General features: G+C 44.5%; 1 protein-coding gene across 1 annotated transcript in view; it reads right to left on the minus strand.

Annotated features, from left to right (window-relative positions):
• Window positions 1-14,709, minus strand: part of Wipf3 (WAS/WASL interacting protein family member 3) — a 48,701-nt gene extending 33,992 nt beyond the window's left edge. Inside the window, exon 1 of the mRNA XM_051203064.1 lies at window positions 14,568-14,709. Coding sequence (XP_051059021.1) covers window positions 14,568-14,660 — 93 coding nt within the window. The 5' untranslated portion in view covers window positions 14,661-14,709. The remainder of the gene's footprint in view (window positions 1-14,567) is intronic.
• Window positions 14,710-15,641: the final 932 nt, after the last annotated feature.

Here is a 15,641-nt window from a genome sequence, read left to right on the forward strand (position 1 = left end):
CATAACCTCCAGAATGGGAACATAATGGCTTGGTTGGGAATGCCGATGCTTATTAGTCATGATGCTATGAGGAAATGTTTAAACAAAGGGGGCATCAGCCATGGAAAAGCCCCATGTGACAAGCATTATTATAAGGGGCCACTGTGGCAAGCCCTGTGCCCAATTCTCCCAGGGTTGTCTGTTCTGGAAGGCAACGAGGTGTTAGGGACAGAATGCAAGGAAAAGAGTCCAGAAATGTATCAGCTGTGTAACTCAACGGGTCCTCACCCTTGCTATCTACCTCGGCGATAAGCATAACTGTGGCAGGAGCTGCGGGTCCCCAGGTATGGATGCTTAGCCTAATCTCAAAGCTGGTTTCCAAAAAGACTGTTTTACTGGGTTAAGTGACTACGGTCTCTAGAGTGCAACAGAACTCCTAGGTAGGAAGATGGACAGGTAAAATTGCCAGCAAGAGCAAGATTTGGTGACACAATGCAAGCCAGTCTCTGTACAATGCAAGGCAGGCTCTACACGATTCAAGATGACTCTGTACAACACAAGGCAGGCTGTGTACAGCATGAGGCAACTACACAGGGGTTCCCAGCATGGTAAAGAACCTTCAGCAGACTCCAAATTAATCACAATGACCTATTTGTCTCACCTTTTCTCTGCCTTGGGTGCCAAGAGAGATAATGGGACTCTGTCCAACTGTTCAGTAAGCTACTGGAGACTCCCTATTCTCAGTGACAATATGAAGGTGCTATTGTAATTGCCCTGGAAAAATCTCCTTGAAAAAAAAAAAAAAAAAAAAAAAAAGACGTTGAACATATCTCCTTTTCCATATGTGCATTCCAAATCAGAAACCTAGCATGCTACAGTGTCTATGTCAGATCCCTGATCAGGGCATTTGTATCTGGCAGCAGAGAGAATGAGGCCCCTGGAGAAAAGCACTGATTCTACAGCAAAAAGGAAGAAGGCAACATATAGTAAAACAGTATATCCTAACAGAGATGCCTTTCTAAAGAAGTCATTTCCAACACAGAACAAGAACATGTTTGATTCTGTATGAGTTTTAGAGTTTACAGAAAATCTCACTGATTCCTATGAGTACTGGGAAGGATATGGCGTGGTCCTATCCCCATCATCCAGACTCCTCCCATTTTATATTAAAACCCATTCTTTGATAGACACATTTAAGGTCTAGGGATGTAGCTCAGTTGCTAGAGTACTTACCTAGCATGCACAAAGCCCTAGATTCAATTCCCAGAACTGCATCAACTTAGAAGTTCAAGGTTATCCTTTGCTACGTAGTGAGTTCAAAGCCAACCTGAGCTACATGAGACCTTGCCTCAAAAATCAAAATAAAATATTTAAAGTTTTAGAGTAGTCTTTTCTTCAGACACTACTTAGCAAACAGAGGGAGGGAGAAAGAGAGGGAGGGAAAGAATGAGAATGGGATTGTTCTACAGAGGGGCAGAGGAGCATGAGGTCACGCAGAAGGAACCGGCAAGACACAAAAAGCACTGAGGAGGCCACGAGAGGAAGCTCAGTTCTTGCATCTTGTCCGGACCACCACCACATGGGACCTCCTTGCTGGAAAAAAACAAGACTGAACTTCACAGACTGCACACATACACACACATTCCATGGCTTGGCTGCTGCTCTTACCCAAGCCAACCTCCATGCCCAACACCATCATCCAAGGAACATTTAAGCCTTGGACGTAAACCTCTGTGTTTCCTCTAAGCATGGGAGTGGGGACAGAGAGATGTTCAGTCCTGTTGAGATGCAGCAATGGTTTTGACTTAGGTGAAGGACAGGAATGGATGATTCAGCAGGAAACGTTTGCACGTGTTTGAGAAGTCAGTGCCAGCAAATGCTGTGAGGGAGGATGTCAGAGGAATGGGTCAAGTATTTTCTGATGTTCTTAGCTCTTTCCATGATTTTTAAACATGGTCTTAGATTCAGTTGTCTAGAAAACCCTGTCACCATATGCATATTGTTGTAGAATATACAACAGTCTACACAAAGTTCTTTTACCAGCACACTCAGGGACCTTTCTCATCTTTTGTAATTGTCTCCCTTTCCTCTTCAATAATTGTATGTAAAATACATACAACTATCCATATGTTACATGCTCATGTCCCATACAATTATATGTATTTTAATTCCTACCATAGACCTTGCCTGCTATGCCCATGTGACTATACCCAAAGGTATTCCTAACACACACCTTGTCAGCTGTGTCCACATGACTATACTCAGAGGTTCCATCTCAGAGAAGGCATTCCCTCAGCAGGATGTACTCAGACACAGAAAATAGTGAAGGTGAAAAGTCATCCATATTTAGTGACCTTGGCCATGCAAAGAGTTGTAGAGTGGAGAATTTTGTTGTAATAATTACTGCAATGCTCTCTGAGGAAAAAGCACCAACCAGATGCCTTGGGCCAGAGCAGAGAACAGCAAGTGCAACAGTATCTCACAGCACACTGCTTATCTGCTGTCCTCTTGTTCCAGGGTCACTTGAGTAGAAAGCAGCTGGGGAGATGTCAATGCGGAGCCCACTGCTTTTTGGGCATTCCACTCACTTTCTTAGGAAAAGAACCTCAAAGCATGACACTGATTGGCCCAGTGATTAAAGGGATGGCAAAGCAACTAAAACCCACATAATATCAAATCCTAAAGAACCAGAGCCCAGTTGTATGGGATAAGCTTGAAATAGAACGAGACAACATATAGCTTTCAAGCAGGTTATTGCATATCTTATTTTGCCAAACAAAACAAAACAACAACAACAACAACAACAAAAGGCATCAATATCTGGTCCCCTGAATGCCTCTCTGAATTAGTGAAAGGAGGCTGTACAGTCTCCTGGACCTGCCAAGTCACAAGAGTTATTTAAGGTATATGGAGCTTTCTTTGTAGCTACAGAAAAGTATTCCTACTTGCAAATGGTCAGAAGTACAATTACCCCTAGGAGCCATCATCTAGCTTCAACAGTTATCAGTTCATAGTCAATCTCATCTCCTTTTCTTTTCTTTTTTGCTTTTGTTTTTGTTTTTCCAGACAGGGTTTCTCTGTCCCGGAACTCACTTTGTAGATGGTTGCAGAGTTTTCTTGTGTCCTATCTAGATCCTGCTGCCACTTCAGGCTCAAATGAGCACACAAAGACTTATATTAACTATAAAACTGTTGGCTAGTGGCTAGGGCTTCTTATTGGCTAGCTCTGACTTAATTATTAATCCATTTCTATTAATCTATGTATTTCCATGCGGTCTTATCTTACCAGAGAAGGGTCCAGATCTGTTACTCCTTTATCGATCTACATGGCAGATTCACTCTGCCAACCTTTCTCAGAATTCTCTTTGTCTGTTAGACCTGCCTACCTTCCTTCCTTATTGGCTAAACAGTGTTTTATTTGTTAACCAATAAGAGAAACACATATACAGAAGGACAACCCCCATCAGTAGACCAGGCTATTCTGGCACTCACTGAGGTCCACCTGCTTCTGTCTCCCAAGTTCTGGGCTTAAAGGTGTGTGCCACCACTGCCTGGCCTCATCTTCCCTTCACCAAGCTATTTACCTCCAAATATTTAAATATATATAAGACTGTTAAAAAATATAAAAATGTTATTAAGTAAAATAAGCCAGAATTAATTGTAACATTAACTCTCATTCTTTAAATAACAACTAATACAATGAAAATATTCTACCTGTGTTCCAATTTCCTGTCAGTAGAATGTAAGCAAACGTTTGGCTCAGACAGAGAAAGGTCAGGTCACAGTAATTGACCTCAGCTTCCTGCAGGTGCTATAGAACCAAAGGAGAGGGCTTAGAGCCAGGCCATCTTGAATTCCCATATTGGTATGGCTGTGAAACCAGCCAGACACAGGTGGCCTTCCCTTCAGCTGGTGTGTTGGTCTGCTACTACTGTTGTCCAACAGCAAACCAAAGCCTTCTTCAATGTGTAAAGTATTTAAATTGTGCTGCCATTTCCCTGGAGTGGGTGAGACACGCCCCCACAAGACACCATAGTGGAGATGAGCCTCAGCAAAGGCCATGTGGTTCAAATCTGTCGTCCCAGGGTCTTCCTGCCGTAGCGTGGACGCAGGTCCACTCAACTCAGCATGAACACAAGGGAATGCTACTCCTGGGAGGACGGACCCACAGAACACATGGGCAGGGTAACCTGGCAGCGTGAGTTCGGAGCCACAGACAACCTCAAGAATCGCTCGTTCTTTCCTGTTTTTGGACTTCTTTCCGACTGTCAACTTGGAGTCCCAACCTCATCCTTAACTTCTGCTTCTATCCTGACAACTTTGCATTAACACAAACCTTTGACTAGATGTATTTTTGCCCTCTGAAGCAATTGTTGCTGCTATTTATAAGAGACACTTGGCAAACAAATATTGTCATCCTCTGATTGGATCCCGACTGTTAGCCTAGGAGTCATTCATGCCATACATATTTACAGGTGTCATCATGTGCCAGGCAATCCCCAAAATGTTAAGAATACATTGTGATGGAAAAAAACAAACAAAAAATACCCAATTCCTCCCTTCTTGAAGTTTCTGTGTTAGGGGTAATGGACCCCAAGAAGTGGCCATTGTTATTCCCATGAATACATGGGGAAACTGAGGCTCAGTGTCATTTGATTCACCTACCACACAGCTTGGAAATGGCTCCTATATTCGGTTTTCAATCTGCCTAACTCTAAAACTCACTTTTTTTGTTTTTTTGATTTTTGTTTGTTTTTGTGTTTTTGCCTTTTTACACAGCAAGCTGTGGCATTACAGGATCCCTGCTGAAGCCCACAGCTTCCCACAATGCATTTCAAACAGAGGGCCAAAGGATCAAAGAACACAAACACATTTTCACACCTTTGTGTTCCAATACTCTACATGGTGCAGGTGGAGGCCTGCTGTCAGCATCTTGGAACATAGTCAGACTCCTCTGCTGTGCACGGATCTTATTAAAATGAAAATCCATTGCTACCATCCACAAAACAGCTGCACCCCATGCTTTCTGTGAGCCTTAAAATATCTCTATGGGGAGCAAAGGTGCAGGGTCTATTCTCTGAGAAAATAACAACAAATTAGAACGGGGAAGGTTGTGCTCAAGGATGTGTTCTGGCTTTTCAGTAATTCCCCAAGTGTTAATTGTTGCTACTTCTACGTTTTTTTTGTCTTTGATATAATTGCACTGGCTTTCCATAACATTCTGAGCAGAATCTAGAGGTATTGTGTTGTTCTTACACAACATGGCAGAGAACCTGCTCTAGGCTCTCAGGGCAAAGGCAGGTGGAAGGTATGAGGCAGTGGCTAACCAGCTCACAGCAGCCTTGCCTGTGACTTCAGTGCTAACTCAGAGAGTAAATCTAGGACCCTGGTGTCTACTGGATGCCTGGCTTTGGCCCGAGTCACTCATTAGCAAGATCACTAGCCCCAAGACCCTCCCTCATCCTTCACTCCACTCTTGACTGTTCAGGAATGCTCAAATGATGGGAGCAACAAGCTTGGGAAGAGGAGGGTGAGCCCTTAGGTGGCAAAAGGGCTTCAAGGAACCCAGAGGTAGGAAACAACGAAGAAGCAATATACTGCTCAAACTTCTGACCTGGGAATAGGAAGGGATTATGCTCAGTACTACCAGGGCAGCCTTGATCTGGGACTAGGAGATAGATCTCTACTCTCCATTTCTCTGTCTGAGAAGGGATATGCTTTGCTCTGGATTCAGGAATCTACAGTTTTCTGGGGCAGAGGCCCAGCAGCTCTGTCAGCCTGAGCTCAGTACCTCACATGATGGCTGGGTCACAGGTAGGGACTGAACATGCTGCCGCTGAACTTAGCTGGCACTGAACTGTCCCCACTGTGTGTCCATCATCACTGGTAACAGAGACTCTGTGTGAGCGCATCCCAAGTAGGCTGCCAGCTAAAGACAAAGCCCAGGTCCTCTGCCTTGGACCCACGTCCTCCTTGTGGTGATGCATTATTTATGATTTAATAAAGATTGCCTGAAGTGTTAGAATGCAAAGCCAGCCACACTAGTTAGCTATAAAAGCTAGGCGGTGGTGGCACACACCTTTATCCCAGGACTCAGGAGACAGATGAATTTCTGTGAGTTCAAGGCCACCCAGGGCTACGTTAGAGTGAATCAGTTTAAAGGAGAATTAGAGCTCCCACCTTTAATCCTAGCCCTAGAGAGGTCTATAAAAGACAGGAGCCCCGTGTCTCAGGCTGCATTCTGAGATCTCCAGCCACGGTAAGGAAAGGCAGCAGTCTGAGGCTTGATGGAGAGCTCGTGCAGACAGGATCAACCCTTTTAGACTGAGGTAGAGGTAAAAGCAAGTGGGCAGCTGCTGTGCTTTTCTGATCTGCAGCTTGAAATCCGATATCAGTCTCTGGGTTTTTATTTTCTGTGTTACACTTCCTCAGTGGGATTCTCTGCTGCTATATCAGTTTTATTTGGAGGCTCAAGTGCTACCCTTTTTTTTCTCCAATTTTGAGGAAGAAACTAATAAATAGAAAAACAATGGAGACACAAAGAATGGAAGAGAAAGAGTAACAGCAGGAGCTGCCTGCGATATAGGAAGGAGTCTTCGATGCTATGTCCAAGGTTTGCGGAATGTGATCCATTAATTTTCTAACTTGCAGATAGCAAAAGGCACCAGCAGCCACTGAGGATCTCCTAGCCGTGGAGCATTCTGATCTCTAGCAAATGGCAGCTGGCTTCATGCTGGAGATTAGGCCTGGTGCCTTCAGGCAAGAGTTCAGGCCTCAGCCTTATCAGATTAGTAGCTGTACACCCCTGGGTAAGTTCTTAGCCCCTCTGTGCTTCTAAACACTTAGAGTAATATCACCTGGAGCTGAAGAGGTGGCTTTGTGGTTATAGGCATTTGTTCTGTTTGAAGAGGATTTAGGTTTGATTCCTAGCACCTGCTTCGTGGCTAACAGTCTGTATCCTGAGGTCCAGGGCATCCAACACCATCTTCTGGCCTCCTACATTGCACATACACTGCAAGTAAAACACTCAACTATATAAGATAAAAATTAATCTTTAGAAAGCAATGATTTTACCTGCTACAAAGGCGCTCTCACAAAGAACAACCCAGTGGGTATGTAACAGAGCATCTCTCACAGCTTGCTGGCAGTGGTCCTAGGACTAGTTGGTATCTCGACTGCCCAAGGCAGAATGCACCAGTACACATCCAAGAGCTACAGAGACACCCATCTCCAACACTCAGTGGGCCCTTGGCACTGGGCCTGTGACCCTGGGCTGTCAGGGCCTCTCTGAACCTCAGCTCCCTGACCTGGCTGGCCTACTAGTGCTGGCCCTACGCAATTCTAACTGTAACTGCAAGTCTCCCCTGCTGCGTATGCTTGGCGTGGTTCCCAGGTCTGGCAGCTGTCCAGGAGGTGCCTGCCACGACTGTCTTCACACAGTCCTACTCAGCCCACCCGCAAGTCATTGCTCATCCTTTTCTTTTCGGTTTTAAAGGTATGTTTCTTGAATTGTAAACATAAGAACAATGGGGGAGGAGATGCAGGTCAATGAAGAGGGCTGGCCAAGCGCAACTGGAGCCAAGAAATTAAAGAAACAAAAGCTCATGTGGATAGGTGAAAAGGTGGAGGAATTACTATTTAAAAACAAGTAAAAATTCTCTGCCTGAAAAGCCAGCAGTGACTGGTGGCACTGGAGCCTGTCCTCGCTATCTTCATCTGAATGTGCATGAGCCATATGCTTTCATTTGTACACAGGGCTCACTCCGCCATACATGGCCTTTTAGTAAAGACTTTAGGAGTCCCTAGGACTGTTGGCCACTGAGTGTGGAGCTGAGATCCTGCCTCTGGCTTTCACATCTGGTCAGGCTGGGTGTCTAACTGGCCGTTCACCACATGAGTTTGGAAGGTTCTGATATTTATGGCAAGAAAGGTTAAAAATATGAGCATCTGGGCAAGGGATGTAAGGCCCCGTAAGACACCCAAGGGCTCTGGGATGCACCTTCTCATCACAACCATGCTCAGACGAAGAAAGACCAGGGAGGAAGAAATGGCTGCCGTGTGGTTTTTCTGGGAATGGCTAGTGATGGTGGGATTTCAAGTTCCCTTAGGCCAGAACCCAGTAGTTTGGGGTGTGAATAATGCTCTGGCAAGGAATCTCAGCTCCAGTAACTGGCTATATCCAAGGGCTCTCTTGGCACTGCAATTTTTCCTTCCCTTCCTTTTAGGTGCTGCACAGAGTAGCTCCTGCTCAGCTGAGATCCACGTGATAAAATCCTTTCCAGCTTGCTGGCTGAGTGCTGGTGCTGTGGGCCCCTGCCTGCTTCTGGGCATCATCAGTGTACAACTACATACCATGCAGGCTTCTCCTTTCTGTGCCTGTGGCCTGCCCACCTCACAGCTGCGACAGAACACACACGTTTGAAAGTCATCCTGAATGGCCCTTTGTGAGCATGAGTGACAGGTCCTGACACACCTCTCTTGCAGACAGGAAATCTGCTGCAAAAATCCAGCTTGGTTTTCACAGACCTGTTGTTACTGCTCTCTATGCAAATCCACAAAGAAAAAAACAAAGCAGGTTTTTAAAATCACTAGAAGACAAAGGTGTCGTTTTGTAGACTGGCAAACAAAAGAAAAGGCCAGCTTAATACAATCCGCACATATCGGATGCACTGCAAAAGCCTTCCCCTCCTTCCAGGATGACTTGGTCCCGGGAAACACTCCCTGTTAGAGGCCCCAATCTAAACACTAGCATTGCAAGAGAACACACTTGAGTGACAGTATTTAAGACATTGTGAGCCTTTCATTATTGCAAATGCACTAGCGAACATGCAGATTACCCTTTTGAGAGCATAAATAATATGCGGTTCTACCAAGTTTCCGTTCACCCAGCTCTCCCATCCCTTCTTCCCCAACAGCATCAAACATAGGACTCCAGAGTACCACAGAGGACTTCAGAGAACAGTGCACTTTTGTCCTGCTTTTCTTATCAGAAGCCCTCGCACACCAGAGTTGGCAGGAAAATCCTTAAGGGTAAGTCGTGGCTGATATTATCAGCACTGTGTGTTGTTGCCTCTCATGGTCAAGCAATGGCAGCCAAGGCAGTTCATCCTTGATGCTGAAATAACAATGTATGGCCAGCTCTGGGACAACTGTTTCTCTCTGAGGATGTTTTATTTGATGAATAAACACACATGCTACAACCATGAATATTACTGGCAGGCTCTCTCCGGGCTACCAATCTCTAAAATTTTGACAAAGTTCTTTGATGTCTACATTTTGCTCTGTAGGGGGGACCATGGCAGGCCGATGAAATTCACATGCCCTTCTGGAGTTTACTCTCTCACTACATCTATTATGCTTGGAAACAAGGGTACAAGAGGACTTGAAAATAAGTTTAGACCAATTCTGCAGCATTTCAAATTCAAATCCATTGTAGGCTTTAAAAATGGATAGTTAAAAAGCACACTTCTATAAACAAAGCAACACTAATGATTTAGTTATAAGTGAATCAGCACACCCCACGGGCAATTTACTCGGGTTACTGGATTTCAAAGGTACAAGAAAAAGGAGAACAGACGAGGCTGGGGGGCGTGGGGCAGGGTATGGGGTTTCCAGAAAAGGGAGGAGACATGAGGGCAGAATCCCCAAACTCCTGCAGCCCTCTCCATCTTCTGCCATGTCAGAGATGCGGGTGTCTGGAGTTGGGGGGGGTGGTGAAAGGAGAGAGGGGAAAATCTTCACAACCAATCAAAACTTGGTCAGGCATCAGGAACTTCTAGGCCCTTCTGTGCACGTGTAAAATAATCCAGTTTTGTAAAAAGAACCTTGTTAAATATGTTTACCAAGGACCCTTACTCTAGCTATCTGATTGTCCTGGTTCTCATCAGGGTTATAAACTCTACCATGCCTATTGTGTTCGCTCAGCTGGAGATGCTGCTAACTAGTAATGTGTTTGCCAAGTGCACATAAGGTTCCCAGATACCATGACAAACATAAACAAGCAACAGTAGATAGGTTTATCCAGAGTCTCTTCGACCCACCAACCTCCATGTTTCCTCTCAGTAATTCTTCATCCACTGCCCATCTTTTCAGGTTCTTAACTACACACTCCCATTGCCCAGGCTGTGTTCGGGGTTGAGTTTAGTCTCACTTCCCACGGTTCCTGGGGTCTTGAGTAATGTCTTGTTTATTGGACTTTAACAAGTGCTTAAAGCCCTGACCACTAGTTATGAAAACTTTAGCTCTGCCTCTCAATTATGTTTATTCAGATACTCCTTAATTTCTTGATGTGGCATGGCCCTCTTCATGCTGTGAATATGTTTTATTGCCATTGTTTAATAAAGAAGCTGTTTTGGCCTATGGCAGGGCAGAATATCCTTATGCGGGAAAGCCAAACTTAATACAGGAAAAAGGAGGCAGGGTCCGAGAGATGCCAGCAGTTGCTGGAGATGCAAGATGTGAGGTAACAAGCCTCATGGTAAAATACAGAATAGTAGATATGGGTTATTTTAAGTTGTAAGAGCTAGTTAATAATAAGCCTGAGCTAATAGGCCAGTTTGTAATTAACATAAGCCTTTGAGTGATAATTCAGGAACCGGTGGGTAGGAGAGAAGCCTCCTGTCTGGTTCATTCATTCTTCTTCCTCCTACTCTCCTTCCTTTCTTCTCTCCTCTTATCTTCACCTCCATCTCTTTCTGCCTTTCTCCCTTTTCTCCCTTCTTAAACTGAATGCCTATTTCAAGCCAGACACACACACACACACACACACACACACACACACACATATAGGATTAAATAAATGCAAACACTAACACACTAACACAATAAAAACATAGTTAAAAACAGTTACTGCTCCAAAGGAAGGCTTTGAAAGTAAGTACTGAAGCCCGTGGGGTCAGTGGATTGGCCCTCTCCTCTGATTTTACTAGAACGTTCCTACCAGACAGAAGGAACAGCTATATGAATGCGGGGAGTACCCTGGGAGAGGGGGAGCTGGAGAGGGAGGCAGACCCCAGGATGCCCCTGAGAGTAAAAGCGGAGGAGGAAGACAACACATGGTGTAAGTACCCTGACTTCACTGCTGGCTGTAGAGACATGGGCCGAACAAGGCCAGCTGGCTATAGAGCAGGGATTGGTGACTTGTCCCTGGGAGGGGCCAGACAGTAAACATTCCAGGGCTTGTAGGCCAAGGGGCCAAATGAAAGTTAGTCTATATGGCTGTCTGTAGCAAAAGAGAAATGACTTCCATTAAATATTTATTGCACAAATTAGAATATAGCAATAAGAATTAATTCAATTATTAAAACACAGGTCCACGAGTGAGAAGGGAGGTTTTTTTTGTTTGTTTGTTTGGTCAAATCACATTTTCCTTGGTTGCAATGCTGATGATATAGGGGAAACACAGCCATTGATGGCATGCAAATGAATGGGTGTGTTTGTGCCCCCAGTGAACTTTATTTATAGGCTACAATCTGAATATCATGTCATTCTATGTATCATGAAATGTTTTTCTTTCAGTGCGTCACCCCGGCTGTTTGTCTGGAAAGCACCTTGGTCACAGCTTGCCAAGCTGTGTGCAGCGCTTCCCATACTCTAGATGTGTGTAGGTGTTTGCTTAGGCAATTCAGGGCGGCACTTCTCCAAGTGTGACAGCAGGTGGCTTGTGATAGAAGGTCATCCTAGCGGAGATGCATCTTAGAGCCATAGTCTCCTGTGTAATCTGTAGGTAGGAGAGGGCTGTGCCGGGGTCCTGCTCCATAGCACAGGCACAGTTCACTGTGAGTGGGCCATGGGTTGATCCCCAACATGGAAGAAAAGAGATGGAATTTCTGTGAGATTCTTAGAATCTCAACAGCATCCTTTTCCCTATCAAGTAAAAATATCATTTATCACTATCGGTGTGTGTGTGTGTGTGTGTGTGTGTATAAGAGAACAGCTTTGGGGATCCTCTCATTCTGCCTTTTTGTGGGTTGTAAGGACCACACCGAGGCTTGCCCAACAAAAGCCTTTACCCCCTGGGTCATCTTGCTGTCCCCACAACAACTCTGAACTTGGTGCCTGCACCTTTCCTTGAATAATCTTCTTGAATCAATTGTACATTGGAAATTATATACTAATTGGAGTATGATTTTTTTAATGAAGATCTAGCATGCTGTTCTGTGAACTGGAAAACAATTTTTGACTCTCCTATAGTTAAATAATATTAATTTATTTGTTGGTTACCATTACAAGTAATCTATTAATGTCATGTAGCTATGCATTCTTTTTTCAGAATACCAGAAATGCTTATTATTTTCACAATTTTAGTATATATTTTATTTTTAATTGAAAATAGATTTTTTTCATACAATATATTCTGATTATATTTGCCCCTCCTCCAACTCCTTCCAGATCCTGTCCACTCTCCCAGCCACCCAAACCCACACCCTTTCTCTTTTGATCATTAGAATAAAAGTAGACATCTAAAAAATAATAATCACAAAATTAAAAAAAGCAGAATAGGAAAAAACAAAAAACAGGAAAAAAAAAGCCAAAGGAAAAATATTGCGGTAAATAAGGATCAGGATAAACAAGTAGGCCGAAAAGATGTTTATTCAGGGAGAAATAACTTACAACCTAGACAGATGAACACCAGGAAATTCAACCCGATCCTCTCCTGTCCGAGTCATGCCAGAAAGAGAGAGCCTTTCCTGGCCCCCTCCGACCTCCTTCCACAGGTCACTTCCGCCCATGGCTCCACCCCCCAATGGGCGTGGTCAGTGCTACAGAAGGACTACCTCACTACAGAAAAATGCAAGAAACACATACAAATGCTGAGACATACACATTTGCACACACAGAAAACCTATAAAAACTAAGTTAGAAGCCATGATACATGAGCAAAAGAGCTGTAAGGTTTAAAAAAATGTCCGGACAAACAACTGTGCAACAAAAGCATTCCCAATACACCACTGCGTTTGTGATGTTGTCATCTACTGCTGGGCACAGGGCCTGCCCTGGGTGTGGTTTGTGTACCCAGTGAGACTCCATTGGAGAAAGCTAAGTTTTCTTCTGTCAGTTGGACACAGCTAGCTGGTTAGAAATGCAGGCCTGTGTCTTCTTCCCCTCTCGGTGCTGGGACCCCATGTGACAGATCTATACATGCTGCCACGGGCTCTGTGGGCCCAAATGTCCATCAGTCCTGTTGTGTCTGGGGGACTTGTTCCCTTGTTGTCCTCCGTCCTCACTAGCTCCCATGATTAATTTCTTCCTTTTTTTTTTTTTTTTTTTAGTTTTTTGAGGCAGGGTTTCTCTGTATTGCTTTGGAGCCTGTCCTGGAACTACCTCTGTAGACCAGGCTGGCCTCAAACTCACAGAGATCCACCTGCCACCTGCCTCTGCTTCCCGAGTGCCGGGATTAAAGGCGTGCACCAATACCACACAACTCCCATGATTAATTTCTTAAAGAAAGATTGTCTGGGATGAAACTGGATCATAGAATGCATTCATTTTTTTAAACTGTTAGATCGATACCACAAAATTGTCTCTTAAGAAATCATAATTTGGAACTCATTAAGAGTTCCAAGACCTGAGCTGGGCTGTGGTGGTACATACCTTTATTACCAGCATTTGGGAGGCAGAGACAGGCAGATCTCTGTGAGTTCAAGGCCAGCCTGGACTATAGAGCAAGCGTTACACAGAGAAACCCTGTCTTGAAAAACCAGGAAAAAAGTTTCAAGACTCGATTCCAACACTCTGGTCAATTCTAAAACTTCCTATATCAAACAAGTATATAGATCATGTTTTCTCACTGTAGGCGGATCATTTCTTATCTAGGATCCACGAATAAATAGCTTTCTACTTGTTTTCTTTACTTACAAACTGTTCATCATCACCATGTAACCTCGAATTTGAGCATGTGGGGTCAAGTTTCAGCAATGAAAGTTGAATAATCATTCCTATTCTGTCTACATTTCCCTCCACCAGGCAGTATCTAACAACATTTTTATTGCCAAACTTGAGTGGTGTTGCAGGCAACTCCCTAACTCAGTTAGTTTGCCCCAATGTCACTGGTGCTGAGGTTGAATTTCTGTTCCAGAATACAAATCAAATGATAGACTCGATTCATTGCTTCAGACACAGGGAACTTCTGTTTTGAGTTTCATTTCCCTGTAGCTTTCAACCCAACATGTAACTTGCTGGTCTTAGAACTGGGGAACTGAAGCCAGGGTGTTATCATCACCTTCTGCATGACACCCACATGCAACTTGACTTCTCAGTGTCTTATGGGCCTGAATTCAGCAGGCTCCTCCCACCAGTGTCCAGTGAGATGGAAAGTCACTTAGGGAGACTGGGAAAGGCTGCAGCATATGGTGGGGGTTGAGGGGGAAATCATGGAGGCTGAAGTAGGTGAAAATGAGAAGTGTGGGGGAGTAGGGGAGAGAAATGTTTAGTTCAGACTGATTAGACCCCAAAGCAGTCAGAGCCAGAATCCTAAGGTATATCTGTCACCTGGGAGCTTGCGTCACCTGCATCCCCACACCAAGCTCCTGCTCATTCAAAGGCAGATGCTCCACAGTGAAACAGAGGGAAAAACAAACAGGTCTTACCGGGGGTCCTGGTGGGGGTGGAGGAGGAGGGGCCCCCAGAGGCGGAGGAGGTGGAGGCGGAGGAGGTGGTGGTGGCGGTGGTGGCACCGGCATATGTCACAGTGTTGGTGTCTCTTGCTTATCAGTGGTCCCAAGAGTGTAGTTTCTGTCTGCAAAAGAGAACGGGGATCGTTTTCAACTCGGCATCTTTTGCACACAGTTAACACAGGTCTTGTTGACACACAGCACACATGTGTAGATAGATAGCTCCATGCTTTCCCTAGATCCTTAGTTCATCTGATTGTTCATTCAGCAGCTGAGCACTTATTGGGAGGCATGCCTGGGCTATGTGCGGCTGAGAAAAGCAGGTAGATTCTAATTTGGTGATAAAAGTGATGGGATTTACTCTTGCATCTCCACAGAAAGTGAATATTTAAACACGCACACACGGGCACGCGCACACACACCTCATCCTAAAGTGATTTTCCGATGACTGACTCCTACACCATTATTAATTACCTGCAGTTTTATCATTTTCACTGTGTTCTGCATAGACAGAATGACACTTGACCTTTCTTCTGTGTCACATTGAGCCTCACAAAGGATGCTGGCCTTAAGCAATACTTATGAAGGGCGTGCACATCTTCCTGCCACTTTCAAATCTCTTTCCTTGCTGTTCCCATGTTGCCATTTTTACATGGCTGTCTGGGTGCAGACATGTCTGATCTCTTGGGACACTCAGAGCTTTTGGCAAGGTTCTACAAATACATTTCTGTTTCAAATGGTTAGTATTATAAGATGTCTGATCTCCAGAAACATGTGTTTATTCACTAAAACCCCCACATAAGTGTGTGTGTGTGTGTGTGTGTGTGTGTACAACTTTAGTACCACAGAGGCAAAAAACAACTATGCAACATGACACTGTGACATTGTAAGCACTGGTATTTTTCTTTAATTACACGGTGCGAATTATGAGACAATCTAGTCACCTTCCCACAACAACCCTTCACCAAGAGCAGGGCTGCTCTTGTTTTTTTTATAGGTACATTCCACAACCTGCATGGCTTAGGACTTGCTCTGACTGGGGTGGCGAGG

This window comes from Phodopus roborovskii, unplaced genomic scaffold (assembly GCF_943737965.1).
Source record: "Phodopus roborovskii unplaced genomic scaffold, PHOROB, whole genome shotgun sequence".
NCBI lineage: Eukaryota > Metazoa > Chordata > Mammalia > Rodentia > Cricetidae > Phodopus > Phodopus roborovskii.